Here is a 13,659-nt window from a genome sequence, read left to right on the forward strand (position 1 = left end):
CAAACATTTGTACTTAATAAGATAAGGCAGGGTGGAGGAGAGAGGAGTGTTTGCATTTCACAAGTACTCCATTGCCTTTATTTCTTTTATTGTTTTCATTTAGGTGGGATCTGCTGTCCCCCCCCCCCCAGGCATTAAAGAATAGGCTAGCCTATTAAAGGCTCAGATGTTCAATTCTTACTTGAGAGTAGGCCTCACCCACATGAATAGAGTCAGTGGCTCTGAGAAGGCTCAACATGCAGCAGTGATATCCAGTGGGAAGTGTTCCCTCTAGGTTTTTGTTCCATCTGTGTGTGGAATACGTTTTATTGCATGAACTGAAGGATGTGAGGCTGTATACTACCAGTAGAGAAACATGCTGCCAGTGGTGGGTCCTGTGGGCACTCTGCTAGTCAACTGGGCAGTATTAAAATCTCTCCTGGGTGGCCACCCAAGCGCTCATCTCACAGGAACATTGCCAGTGGGTTAGCTGTAATGTAATCAAAGTGTGTCACTTTAAAGAATTATTTCTCTAGACTGGCTCCAGCACACGCTTTTGGAATTCTTGAACTTCCAACATCTGTTTGTCAAGCACTAAAGGATCAGCACCTGAGACAGTGAAATGAAGGCCTTAAAAGGAGCAGGAGCAGATCTGCCTTGCTCCAAGTCAAAACGTATGCCCCATAGTCAGAAAAGTCCTCTGTATAAAGCTGTGTCTGCCCTTCACTTGCTCTGTGGCTTTGAGCAAATTATTGCAATTGATTGAGTTTTCCCATCTTTAAAATGGAGATAATTTTACTTGTTTACCTGCCATGCTGGGTTGCTGTGAAGGACACTTAATGTTTGTAAAGTGCTTGGAACATGTCAAAGCTCTGCATACATGCAAAGACTTCTTTTATTATCTGATTTTTTTTCTAGATTGGTTGAAGAGGGCTTGTATCTGCACATAAAGGTGTGTTGACCAGGCAACAATGTGATTTGCCGGAACAGATTCCAGTTAGTTAGAAAATTAGCATACATTAGCTTGAGGAAAGATACGTTTTGTGATTAAAAACAATCTGATTTTGTTGATAAGACTTTTATGTGCAATTAGCCTAGATTCGAGAGTTTTATTCCAGCACATTGCCTAAAATACTCAAAATGAAAAGTTTACTTAAGAAATTGTAAAGCTTGATCACTCTTTTCAAAATCTGGAATTGCTACAGTAAACTCTTCTGAGCGAATATGAATGCCCCAACTTCTGAGTTACATGGTATAAATTCAGAATGACTTCACTGGAATCAGATGCTTACCAGTTCTAGTTAGCTGGTAGGGCATGGACCAGTTCCCTGTTCAGCCTGGGCAAGAGGCTGCCTGTTTGTGGAGGGCCCAGCCCCCCAGCTGCAGGTTACACGCCGGCTCCTCAGGAGTCGGTTACAAAGCCTGTAGGGAAGCCTCACCAAGAGCGGGGCTAGCAGCCCTTGCCGGCTCCACTCTTTAAGTCTTTATACTCCAGAGCCCGCAGTGCCTGTAGCCATGTAACCGCTATGATTTTTAGCAATTACACGGGTACATTTTAAACAAATTTTTATATCCCACGCCCAAACCTATGAGTACAGCGGACTTCTTGTGAGGTGTGGAGTGCTCTTGACTCCCCCTGGGGTCTCTGAGTATCACAGAAGTTGCTGTGTCTCTTGTAGAGCAGGTCTTGCTGGTGTTCTTTTAGTTCAGTGCAAGAAATGAACAGAAGTGGGTTTTGTCATTTAAATTGGCTAGTGACACCCAGATGGTTCTAATGATGAACAGATGTGAATGGAGGGAAATGTACTGTACTTTGAGAACAATTAATGACTAACCATACAAGTAACCATGTACTTGCCACAATAGAATTCATCCTAGCACAGTTGTCATCAGGACTGGGGGGCGGGGGGGAACCCTGTCTGCATGTATTCATATTTCATGACAAAAATCAAGCAGCTGAAAGTAATACTCTGATCCAGCCGTGCATGCTGTCCAAACAGATCTTTTGTTCTGTGTGGGGAGTTTATCCAATGCTCAGATCTCGTTCTGTGTTTGAACTGAACATGAACACGAGCACAAAAAAATGTTGGACACCCAACCATGCTGTGCTGCCTTGATTTATTAAAGCAATGCTTTCTTTCTTCCAGCTGCATTTGTTGACTCCAATGCTTATCTGATTTTCAGGTGAGCGCCCTTACCAGTGTCCTTACTGTGACAAGGCTTTCAGCAAGAATGATGGACTAAAGATGCACATCCGTACCCATACAAGGGTAAGCAAGGCCCACTTGCTTTAATTGTTACTTAAGAACCATGATTGCCCATGAAGAATACAGGGAGATAAATTATTGCTGTTTCAAAGACATTATTTGCACTTCGAAAGAGGGGAAGAGAGCATGCAAATTAATAATTTTAGAATTTTATTTCTGACTTCTATATTGACCTGTGATATCTTGGACAAGATGGTTTACTTTTCTGTGCCTCATTTTTCCACATGTAAAGAAGGGGTAATTATGCCTACCTTCCTAGCACAGTTGTCTTGGGATGCTTCAGTGTTTATAACCAGTTTGATAGGTTAGTATCATTATTATTAAGAGAAAGAGTTAAATATCAAACACTTTTATGTTTCTCTCGCCTCTAAACCTAATCTCTGGCAAATTCTCTCTGTCTTAATAACAGTAATGGTACTGTGCTCATGTGCAGCGCTTTAACCCTATTTATTGATTGAAAACATCAAGCAAGTCTCAAAACAACCTTGTGAAGAATGTAGGAATAATATTTGTAATGCAGGCTCGAGAAATTTCTGAAGATTAGTCGCTGACCTTAGGATCATAAATATCCTGGTTTTGTGTTGAAAGCTTATAATGTTTGAATATTTACTCAAGGCAGTCCTTACCCCCACTCTGCCCCCCCTTGTGCCTATCTAGAAAAATGGTGGTTTAAAATAGCTGGCTGTGAATTCTGCTTGCATAGGAGAATCCCAAGTAACCAACTGTTTGCTATTTACTCTCTGCTTTCCCTTTCTAGAAAGCATTTTGGGGACAGATTCTAGGCAGTGTGCGTGTGTGCTAAAAGACTCTTTATAGAATAGAAAAGTAATGTAAAGTTATATAGTTATATGTGTATATAGATCTTGATAACTCCTCATAATGCAGACAGTGAAGTGCTCACAGATGCATATTGTGTTTGTAGTCTATTAGGAAATTAGTCACTTCAGAGAAGGCAAAACTTTTATTTGTCAAAACTGGAGTACTTACAGAATTGCTCTTCTGAGAACTCTTAATTCCTTGAGATTTTCCTTTTGTTGTTTATGCTCTTAGACAGCTGTAGTACCACACCGTTAGAGGGAATTTATGAAAAACACATTTAAAACTGGCTTAAAAAGACATGTACAAAATAGGACTGAATGAAAGATGGGCTAAGCCAAGGACTTACACGAAGGAAATGGCTTAAACTCTGCTTCTGCACGGCAGAACAACAGCTCAGGCAGACACACTCACTATTCAGTCTGCAGCAACAAGGAAACATTGGTAATTTGGATTTTACTGAGTGGAAATTTGAATTGTATAAATGTTATGCATTGCTAAAGAACATGATAAAGTTCTTCAACTGATGGTCTCTATGTATATTCCACTTGTGCTGTGTACACACCTGAGATCGGAGGATTTTTGTGGTTCCTATGTATATCCCATTATTCACCCTTCTTTCCTCTCTGCTCTGGCATTTTATCCTGGGGTTATTTAAGGTAAAAGGATACATACAGAAGTAGTCAGTCCACACTTGTGCCCTCATGAGAAGGAGAAGGCCACAGGTACAGACCACTGGATACTGCTAGCAATAATCTTCTTGTCTCTGGCATGTATTGTGCATGCTTACCTGGAGAGGAGTACAAATAGAGTCTACACATCTTGAAGAGCTCCCTTGGTTGTACAGGGACGTAATCTTTCTTTTTTATGTTAACAATGGCTCGAATAGAATTTGTTGTAATAATACAGTTATTTAATCAAAATAGCATCAGTTCAGAAACAAGGGCACACCTCTCCACAACTGCTCAATTCATGACATATGCATTATGATGATTTCAGTACATCAGAAATGTCATGACTGCCCAATAGTAAGCTGTAATGTCATATTTCACCTCTGTTTTTGACAAGTAAATGAGTGGGATTCCTTGCAGTCATGTTATGGATAACTAGAAATATGCAGGGCAAATCTAGAATCGTGTTTGAATTCCAGGTTTTAATGCTGTAGGGTTGTTTATATACCACTTAACCCATGGTTCTGAAGTTTAAAAGTCAAGTTTGTTTATATCCGAGTGACATTTTATATAAGCTTACATCAGAATAAGGATCTTCCATTTCAAAACATGGGGTTAAGTACTGGCACGTTTGTAGTAACAAGCATATCATTATACTTAAGTTGTTCTCGTGCTCTGACACTCCCCTCCCCCATACCCCAACACCATATTTGCATGTGGATAGTAAAAAGCTTAATTTCTATGAAGATGTAATTGTTTGAAAGTGAACTAATAGTATAATATAAAATACTACAGATTTTAAGACTGGAAGGCATTATTATAATCATCTGGTCTCAAATAAGAAAAGTCATGGAATGTAACCCAGTAATTCCTGCCTCAAGCCCATAACTTCTGGTTGACTTAAGCATACTGGTTGACTTAAGCATATATGTAAGAAAGATATCCAATATTCATTTAAAGACTACATGTGATAGAGAATCCACTACTGGTTGTTCCCATAGTTAATGACCTTTGCACATGTGTAAATAGATAAACAATTTAACCACTTAAAGGGGCTTAATTCAGATAAGTTAGAAACCGATTTTCTTAAAGTGCCTTCCATCTGAAAATTCTAGAGAATTTTTGGACCATTCAACGTTCCATCTGCTGTCAAATCCTGCATCCCTGAGGTTACATATAGCCAACACCATTCTGAATAGTCAATATTTTGTTTCAATTTCAAATAGATTCAGGTTAGGGCAAAATATTGAGTAATACTTGGTTTTACGGATGCTGATTTGTTTTTTACAAGATTTTATGTAAATTTGGATACCCTTAAAATTGCAGTTCTTTATGGAGCTAGATCCATAAAGGGATCTAGGTATTTAAGGCCAACATTTAGGTGCCAGTGACAGCCTCAGAACCCCAGGTCAGTTGACAATTAACTTTGGAGGCACCTAACATTCCTAGGCTCAAAATTGAGTCCATCCTTAAAGTCCTCTGTGTGCCCCAGGATATACCTACATGGCCTCTGTAGGACTTGGGCTTGTAGATTTCTTTTTTCCAACTCCATGCTTGAGCATCCAGACTTACTGAAAACGTGAGTTGACATTTTGTAGACCCAGGTCTCACAGACATGCTAATGTGTCCACACAAAACTACATAGATCTTCTGACTCAGGTCTGCAGCTTGAGTCACATCTACACTGTAAAAGGACAGGGCTATAACCCACCCTCCTAGCAGAGTCCTCGGTGTTTACTGACCTGAGTCAGACTGATTTGTCCGTTTGTGGGCTCAAACCTGCATTAGGGTCCAGGCTTAGTGTGCCATGTGGACATGTCCTAAATCTCTGCCAGTTGGCATGTACACAGCTGTGTCAGTCTAGGCACCTGAGCCCCGATAGGATACTGAGGCAAGTACATCTGTGGAGTCAACACTTCGTAGGCATTCTCAGAGCACACCTAACCTCATGGTGGTAAGAGTGGGGGCAAGGGAAAGAGGAGCTCCTCCACCCCTTATAGCCTTTAGTACAGTGGTTAAATCATGTGTTGAGGATGTGCCAGACCCAGGAGCATAACCCTCTACCACCTGATGTGGAGCAGGAATTTGAATTTTGGTTTCACAGTGAGTGGCCTATTATTTTGGGATGCCAGGACACTGAAAGCTTCCATGGTTCAGAGGCAGCCTATCCAGTGAACTGCTCTGGAACTGAAGATTCATTCCCTTCCAAAATTTTGGGGGTTTGTTCCAAATCTAAACTAAAACAGATTTTGAAATACTGAAGTTCTCTGCAAAACTGAATTATAACACGTCTTGGGATTATTTTTGGGTTAGGTGGCTTAATAGACTCCTAGGTTTTTGTTTAATGCACAAAATTGACTATATAAGACTGAAGGGTCTAAACTGTGTTACCTCATCTCTAATATTCTAGTTTAACTTTAGGTATATCACGGAAGGTTAAATTTTCAGACTGTGATTTATGCTCCATTCCCTCTTCACCCCAATCCACCTTTACAAACATTTTTGTAGCATAGTTGATTCTCACACACGTTGCCACATAATTATTTTCAGGAGCTCCAAGTATAGGGATAACTAAAAGTCTGTCAAGTATTTTTGCATTAGCCAAGCACAAAAATGGGGAATTAAAAAAAAAAAAAGTTTAGCACCATTGTTCAGAAGCCTTATTCATGGTTCTAATGAAAACAATGCTACAGTGTTTTGCTCAAGCCTTTAAAATGGAAAACTAAAGTATTCTAAATGTAATGCAATAACAATTCATGCAGAAGATAAGTCTGTGTGCATTTCACTAGTGGGACCAAATGGCAAATTATCCACAGACCAAGAGGGCTGCTGGAAAAATCATTGCAGAGTTCGATTTATACCTGACAGCTGCTAAAAAGTGCAGTGTGTGGGTGGCCCCAGGTGTCCAGTCTAATATTGGAATAAACAGAAGAAGACAGGAGACTAGTCAGAATTCCTCCAACAATGAAAAGAGGAGAAAATACTAGCAAACTTTACATTAAAATTTCACGTACGTGTGGATTTGTTTTAATAAAAACTACCTTACTTTTTTAAAGGAAAATAAAAGCACTCAAAGAATTGGGAAAGGATAATGCATACAAGTTCTTGAGGTAGTGAGCTTCAAATAGTTCCTCAAAGCTAATATGATTTGTATCATGCTCTCCTAACTATCCAGTGAAGTAGGTTAGGGGTTTATTTCAAAGTCGTGTGTACTGTATACCATGATGTTACTTGCTGCAGGGCCCAAAGCTTAATTGTTGAGGAAAAAAATGACTGCATTTTACTCAAATACGATTTAGAATATTATTAAATGTAACCAGATATGCATATTCAGAAGCAATCTTTATGTTGAATCAGCATTTTCATTTCTTTTTAAAACACTCTTATTCTATTAAGTTCCAGACTGTAACATGGCAATAATGGAAAACAGAAATAAGAGAAGGGCACTCCCAAATGCTGTTTCATCACTTGTATTAAATATTATATGTCCTTTGAAAATACAATAATGAGATCTATTACTTTTGCAGCTGATTTTAAATCTGATTACTAGTGGTTTGAATACCACTGACTGTAATGTTAAGAAAATGGAGACAAATTACAGTGTGAAGAGTGATATGTTTCATTCTGTTACCTTTGTAGGTTCCTAAAGATAGTCAATTAACTCAATGTTTAGGCACCATAAACAAGTTTGACTTGGTCTTCAGAGGTTCTCCCATTGAATGACCTACTCTTGCATTCAGTCACCTCTGGAAATCAAGCCACTGTTATTTAGGTGCCTGATTTTAGTTACCCAAATTTGTTTTTACCTGTATAACTATTAGACAATGACTGGGCAGTGGACTGCTGATGCAGAAAATTGCTAATGAGGTCATTTAGAATTTCACATTTAGTCTACCACGCTTGATTCTGCCTTTAGTAGCTTTAGCTTAGAGGCTAAGGCCAAGGGCTGATATGCAGAGAGAGAGGGTTTTTTTCTCTCTCTAACGTTTAATTCATTTGGACCATGCATACACCACAGATAAGATCAAAGCAGCTGCAGTCAATCTTCCAGGGTTTGAATTAGCAGGTCTAGTGAAAATGCCACTAGTACTGCTTCTAGGAGGAGTAAGGGATGTCAAAGGGAGAGTGTGCTCCCTTTGACTTGCCGCAGTGTGGATGGTGCCAAAATTCAAGTTAAGATACTTTGACCTAAGTGACTCAATGTCACTGGAGTTGCATATCTTAATTCAAATTTATCCCCTAGTGTAGATCAGGCCTTAGAGCTGTGGTCACCAAACTATCAATGACCAGTCGATCACGAGGCTTTAGGACACTCCCCCTTGCTGCCCTCCACACCCAAGATTAACGCCGTGCTGATACTACCTCCAAGGACTACGGAGGTGGCGCAAGCTCCCTGTGGGGTCGGGAGGTGTTCTGTAGCTGCGTGCCAGGTCCTGGAAGTGCGCGGACTGCCCTCCGCCCACCTCCAACAGCCGGTGCGGTACCTAAATTGCCGGTCTGTCGTGCACAGGGGACTTTGTTCCCCTCCTGCATCCAAATTTCCCCCCAGAGCTTGCACCTCTCACCCTTTCCCACACCTAAATCCCTCATTCACACCCCAGAGCCCACACCTCCGGTCTCAACCCAGTGAGGGTACGGCTACACTGCAGGAGTTTTTCTGGCAAACACACTCTTTTGGCAGCCCCAGTATTCCTCGTTCCACAAGGAATAAGGGGGCTTTGAAAAGAAGGGGTTTTTCCAACATTTGTGCTAGTCTAGACAGGCCAAATATCGGAAACATTTCTTCCAACCGAGAAGGATTGAAAAAAAGCGGCAGTGTAGCTGTACCCTGAGAGTGTATAAGGGCCGGGGAGAGCAAGTGATGGAGAGAACGGGAACAGAGAGGCGGGGCCTCAAGGAAGGAGTGGAGTCTTGGGGAAGGGATGGGGTAAATCTTGGCTTGTCCTGACATGTAAAAAGTGATCTTGGGTGTAAAAAGGTTGGAGACCACTGCCTTAGAGTTCTATCACTGACTTCAAAGGGGACAGCTTTAAGCCATGAATGAGTATGGGGGCTAAGTAATCTCCTAAGTAATCTCCCCACTGATGCATTCACTTCAAATCAGAGTTTCATTTTATTGGCAGGACAGTGTGGGAAGGGCTATCTCCAGGGCTTTCCTTTGGCATTTTTTTAAATGGAACCCTGGGGGGGGGGGGAAGCCCAAGAGACTAGAAAAATTGTCAGCAGTGAACAAGGAAAGTGTTAAGATGTCATAACATGATCATATTGACTGTTCGGTCTACACTTCACTGCTTATGAATGCTTGGGCTTTTGGAAGTTAACAACAAAGGCTAATATTCATACTGTAAATGTAAATAGTATACCATGCCATTTCCAACAGCATTTACCATGCAAGACAGTTTTTATGCCTAACAGATTGAATTCTTAAAAATGGAATTCTTCTTGTGTTTGCTCATGTTGTGTCCATACTAAGTGAGTGCTTGTACACCTGCATGGCTGCTAGAGATTTTTCCCTTTGTGTTATCTATAGGGCCATTCCTAGCATCCCCTCGGAGCACCGTATTCATGTCCTGGTATATGCTCCTCAGATCCTTCTTAGTGTCCATTATGATTGCTGGAACCTCTCTCTCTCTCTTGTGATTTACAAGTGTTCCTAGTGGTTTTTCAAGGAGTCATTCAGTTTGTGGGTTCAGGTCCAACACAGAGTCAGTTAGAACAGGCCGCCTATCAAGAGCTGGGCTTGCTAATAAATGAGCAGAAGTCCAGTCTCTTCCTAGTTCTGAGACTAGAGTTTATAGGACTGGTGCTTGACTTCGGACTCCTAGAAGCCCAGCTCCAGATGATAGTGGATTTAATCACCCGCATCAAATCTCATCCGATCACAACTGCTCGGGTATGCCCGAGGCTGCAGGACAAATGGCAACATGCAGGTATGTGCAGTATACGTGGCTTCACATCAGACCTCTCTACAGATGTGATTGGTGTCTGTCTACTCTCTGCACCAGTCCCGCTGGCTGTTCTCAGTCATGTCCTTGGCTTGGTGGGCAGATCTGCAATCGGTGGAGACAGGGGTTCCCTTTACTACTCCATGCCAGTCAGTGACATTAGTCTCAGATGCATCAACCCTGGGGTAGTGAGCGGGTCCATCTCGGCAGTTGGAATACCTAAGATCTCTGGCAAAGGAAGAACTTTCCCTTCACATAAATGTCTAAAAACTTAGGACAGTTCACTTGCCAAGGCATTCACTTGGCTTCCACAAGGCTTCCAGGTGTTTCATCCTTACCTGTTGGGCAAGGTGGTGTGCATCCTCACAGACAATATGGCCTCGGTGTTTGTAAATAGTTGTGACTCACCACCATGGCGCCTCCTGCTGGTAACACTGGGAATTAGTTCTGTCCTCAGCAGGACACCACCTTCTGGTCGGTGTCTCACCCATCCTTGCTCCATGCTCTCTCCGTACACTTGCTCTGAATCTGTGTTGTTCCCAGGACTATGGTGGTCTCTTTGAGACACTGCCCTCTGGCAGGGCCAATCACTCTGGTCTCTCGCCTCCCTTCCAAGGATGTCAGTAGTCCTCACTCTTGCCCCTGCCACTTTGGCCAAATGCAGCCTCATTCTAGCCCCTCCTCTCAGGGGAAAGCCACAGTCCATAAAGGCCACTCCCTCAGTGTTGCTAGGTGCAGTGCAACAGGCAAAGGGGGAACCCAGGCCCAGGCAATATTCTGCATCCTGGTCCTCTGGCAGCAGGGACCCTCTGGCAGCAGGCTTGTCTTGTCCTCTTATCTCCCCCAATACTGCCTCCTCTTCCTGGGCCACTTCCTCTGTGACTCCTGCACCTCCCTGGCCCTTACATCAAGGACTGCAGCTTGGCAGGTGTCAGGCTAGAGCCTTACTCTCTCTAGCCCCCCTGAGCCTGCCCAGCACTGCTTTCTCTAACATGCTTCTCTGGAAACCAGTCCTGCTCCCTCCCTGGTCAGGATCCAGCTGCTTTCTGCTGAGCAGCTCCTTATATACAGGGCTGCCCCAGCAAGCTGCCCTCTCACTGCCTGCCTCTTAGCACCTCTCTGATTGTCCTGCACTCTGTGTAGGCTCCTGTCAGCCTGCTTTAACCCCTTCTGGCCAGAGTAGGGCAGCTGCCCCACTACAGTGTTCAGTATCTAACAAAGAGCCCACTCCTCAGCCCTGTGTCAGAAGGTGGGAATTCGGGTGCAGCATTCAGTTCATCTTGAGGTATTGTATTTTCCAGAGGACCAGAATACAAAGGCGGATTACCTCAGCAGATCCTTTCCCTCTAGCTGGAGATGGTCAGCAACATCTTCCAGAAGCGTGGAACTCCCCAAATACACCTATTAGTCTAAGATGGATTGTAATGATGACCATCTGCTCCAATTAGTGCATGAAGACGTGACTTCATCATTTAAGGTCCACATGGCAGCCACCTCACCCTTCCATATTTCAGTCCATGGTAGATCAGTCTTCTTCTCTGAGGTGATAATCAGGTTCCTGAAAATATTAGACCATTCTGTCTGCAAATTTGCAACTCAGTCCCCGCTTTGGAATTGAACCTGGTGCTCATGAGACTCATGGGTATACCCTTCAAACTGCTGGCTTCCTGTTCTCTGCTGCTTCTCAGGGATGGTCTCCTTGCTGGTGGGCCCCTGAAACTATGGTACTGCTGTCGGAACCCTGTTATATGATGATCTGCAAGGACAAGGAATAACTGCACCCCCACCCCGCTTTTTAAGATGTGTTGCTCATGTCTATTATATGACCTGCCCTCCTTACCTCTCTGTTGGAGTTGACAGCAAGAAGGAACTGAGAGGGCAGGCGACTGTCAGTCAGTGTCCCTTATACCAGCTCATAAGTTCAGGAGGTGCTAAGACTGCCTCCAACAGATACCAGTAAGGGAAAAATATCCGGCAGCTGTGTCTGGGCGCAAACACACTTAGCTTGGAATGGCCACGAGCAACACATTTAGCAGAACAACAGCAATGAAAGATAGGTAACTTTTTTCTGTTTCCCCATTGGTGAGACATGAATGAGTTCCCAAATATCTGCCCCCTTCAAGATGATGCTTTTGGCAACGCTGTGGTTGTGGTATGTAAAATCTCTTTGTTTGCATACAGGAGATAGAAGGTATGAATCCCAGAGGGCCTACATTTTCACATCCTTTAGTTTCCAGAGTTGGTTGATGATTTTTTTTTCCCAAGTAGAGGGAAAATATATTTTTCATGTAAGAGTTGCTCTCCTTTTAAGGCTAGATCAACATCTGTTCACATTTTGTTCTGATTGGTTCAATAAAGCCTCTTTTCACTGAATTCCAAGGAGAGAAATTATTTCAGAGTTATACAGAGCTGCTTTGCAGTGGATTGTCATAAACAGGCAGAGATTTTTGAAATACAAGAAATGATGTGGTGATATACTAGAGCCGGTCTGGATTGTTTGTTTGGTGAGAGAAATTTCAACATCAGAACTTTTAATTTATAGCAAACATTCTTTGAGATTTGTCAGGGTTTCTTTGAAAACGGGAAAAAAAATCACATTTCAGTTACTGAAAACCCAAACATGTATTTGGTTATGAGTTGTGACAAAAAATTGAATAAAAGTTGAAATGTTTTGTAAAAAGGTCTGATTTGTTAGAAAAGTCATATTCCATAGATTTTCTCAATGGAAAAAATTCAGTCAGCTCTGTTACATGCACAGTGCAGTACAAGTAAATTTAAAGATAGATTTGTGCTCTAAATTCTAATAGAAGAGAATAGTATATTATAATTAATTTAGTAATAGAAGACATGCTACTTGAAATCTAATGTTCTCTTATCTGTGCATCTTACAGTCTCACAAAACCTTAATGTTTCTCTCTGGCCATTTCCAGTGTTAGATTAGGAAATGTTAGACTGAAGTGTATTCAGGAAATAGGATTTCTATCACACTGATAACTGTAGATGTATCATCCACTTTATGTAGATCTCGTCTGTGAAGGAGACATTTGCTCTGATTTCTAGGTAACCTCTAATTGTTGAAAAGGCAGGTTATTAGTTCTTTCAGATTTTTCATGTTACTAGAAAACTTGACCTCATTAACTCATACCATCTGTGATCTAGGCGACTTATCCTCTCTTCTCAATAGGGGATCTTATGCTGGTGGAGGGGGCTTAACAATGTATTGCCAGTGTTTTTGGGACATTTAATCAATGTAATGCTTTCTTTAAGACTGAAATTAACTATATAAAAATCAGTAGCTTTTGTTGCACCAGACACAATTCTGCCTTTCCTCCTCTCTCCCGCAACTCCTGGGCCTTTTCATTTAAAAAGGAAAGTTGGACCTTTAAACATGTTGCGTCTTACTACTTGGTAGTAAAATTATTTTAATTCCTCCTTTTTAACAAGTAAAAACACCCTGTCACTGGACTCCAGAGGTGAAAAGATCTGTTACCATAGCTGCTAAATTAGCAAGCTTGTCTTTTAAAGAACTATTCACTAGGCATGGTGCAATTCTGCATCATCTGGTAATGTCTGCAGGGGTTTCTGTGCCAAGCAGAGGGATTCTCATACTCTGCAGAGCTTCATTGCTTATTCATTGGTGGTCTGCTTAACTGTAAAGCTGTGCTGTTATGATGGATTACAAATTATTAAGCACATCTTTGAATGCAGATAGTATCTCATGCAAACAGCTCAGGATGTTTTCCCAATGAGGAAAAAGAAAACACCTTCATTTAATAATTAAGCCTTTAAAAAATCAGAACTTACTACCTAAAGGCTGCTCTGTCACAAAATTGATTAAAAATAATATACAGTGAACCCTCGTTTATCGCGGTAGATAGGTTCCAAACCCGACCGCGATAGTTGAAAATCCGCGAAGTAGGGACATGTATATTTAACATGTATACAGCGAGCCCTCCCTACTTCGCGGTTCGACTATCGCGG

At 41.9% G+C, this 13,659-nt stretch overlaps 1 protein-coding gene across 8 annotated transcripts in view; it reads left to right on the forward strand.

Moving 5' to 3' along the window:
* PRDM5 (PR/SET domain 5) overlaps positions 1–13,659 on the forward strand; it is a 149,667-nt gene that overhangs the window by 113,877 nt on the left and 22,131 nt on the right. For all 8 annotated transcript variants that reach the window (XM_014574833.4, XM_089778013.1, XM_014574834.4 and 5 more), the window contains one exon: positions 2,164–2,249. In XM_014574833.4, the coding sequence (XP_014430319.2) occupies positions 2,164–2,249 (86 nt within the window). The remainder of the gene's footprint in view (positions 1–2,163; positions 2,250–13,659) is intronic.

The sequence above is a fragment of the Pelodiscus sinensis genome, chromosome 4 (genome assembly GCF_052426305.1).
Source record: "Pelodiscus sinensis isolate ZL-2025 chromosome 4, ASM5242630v1, whole genome shotgun sequence".
NCBI lineage: Eukaryota > Metazoa > Chordata > Testudines > Trionychidae > Pelodiscus > Pelodiscus sinensis.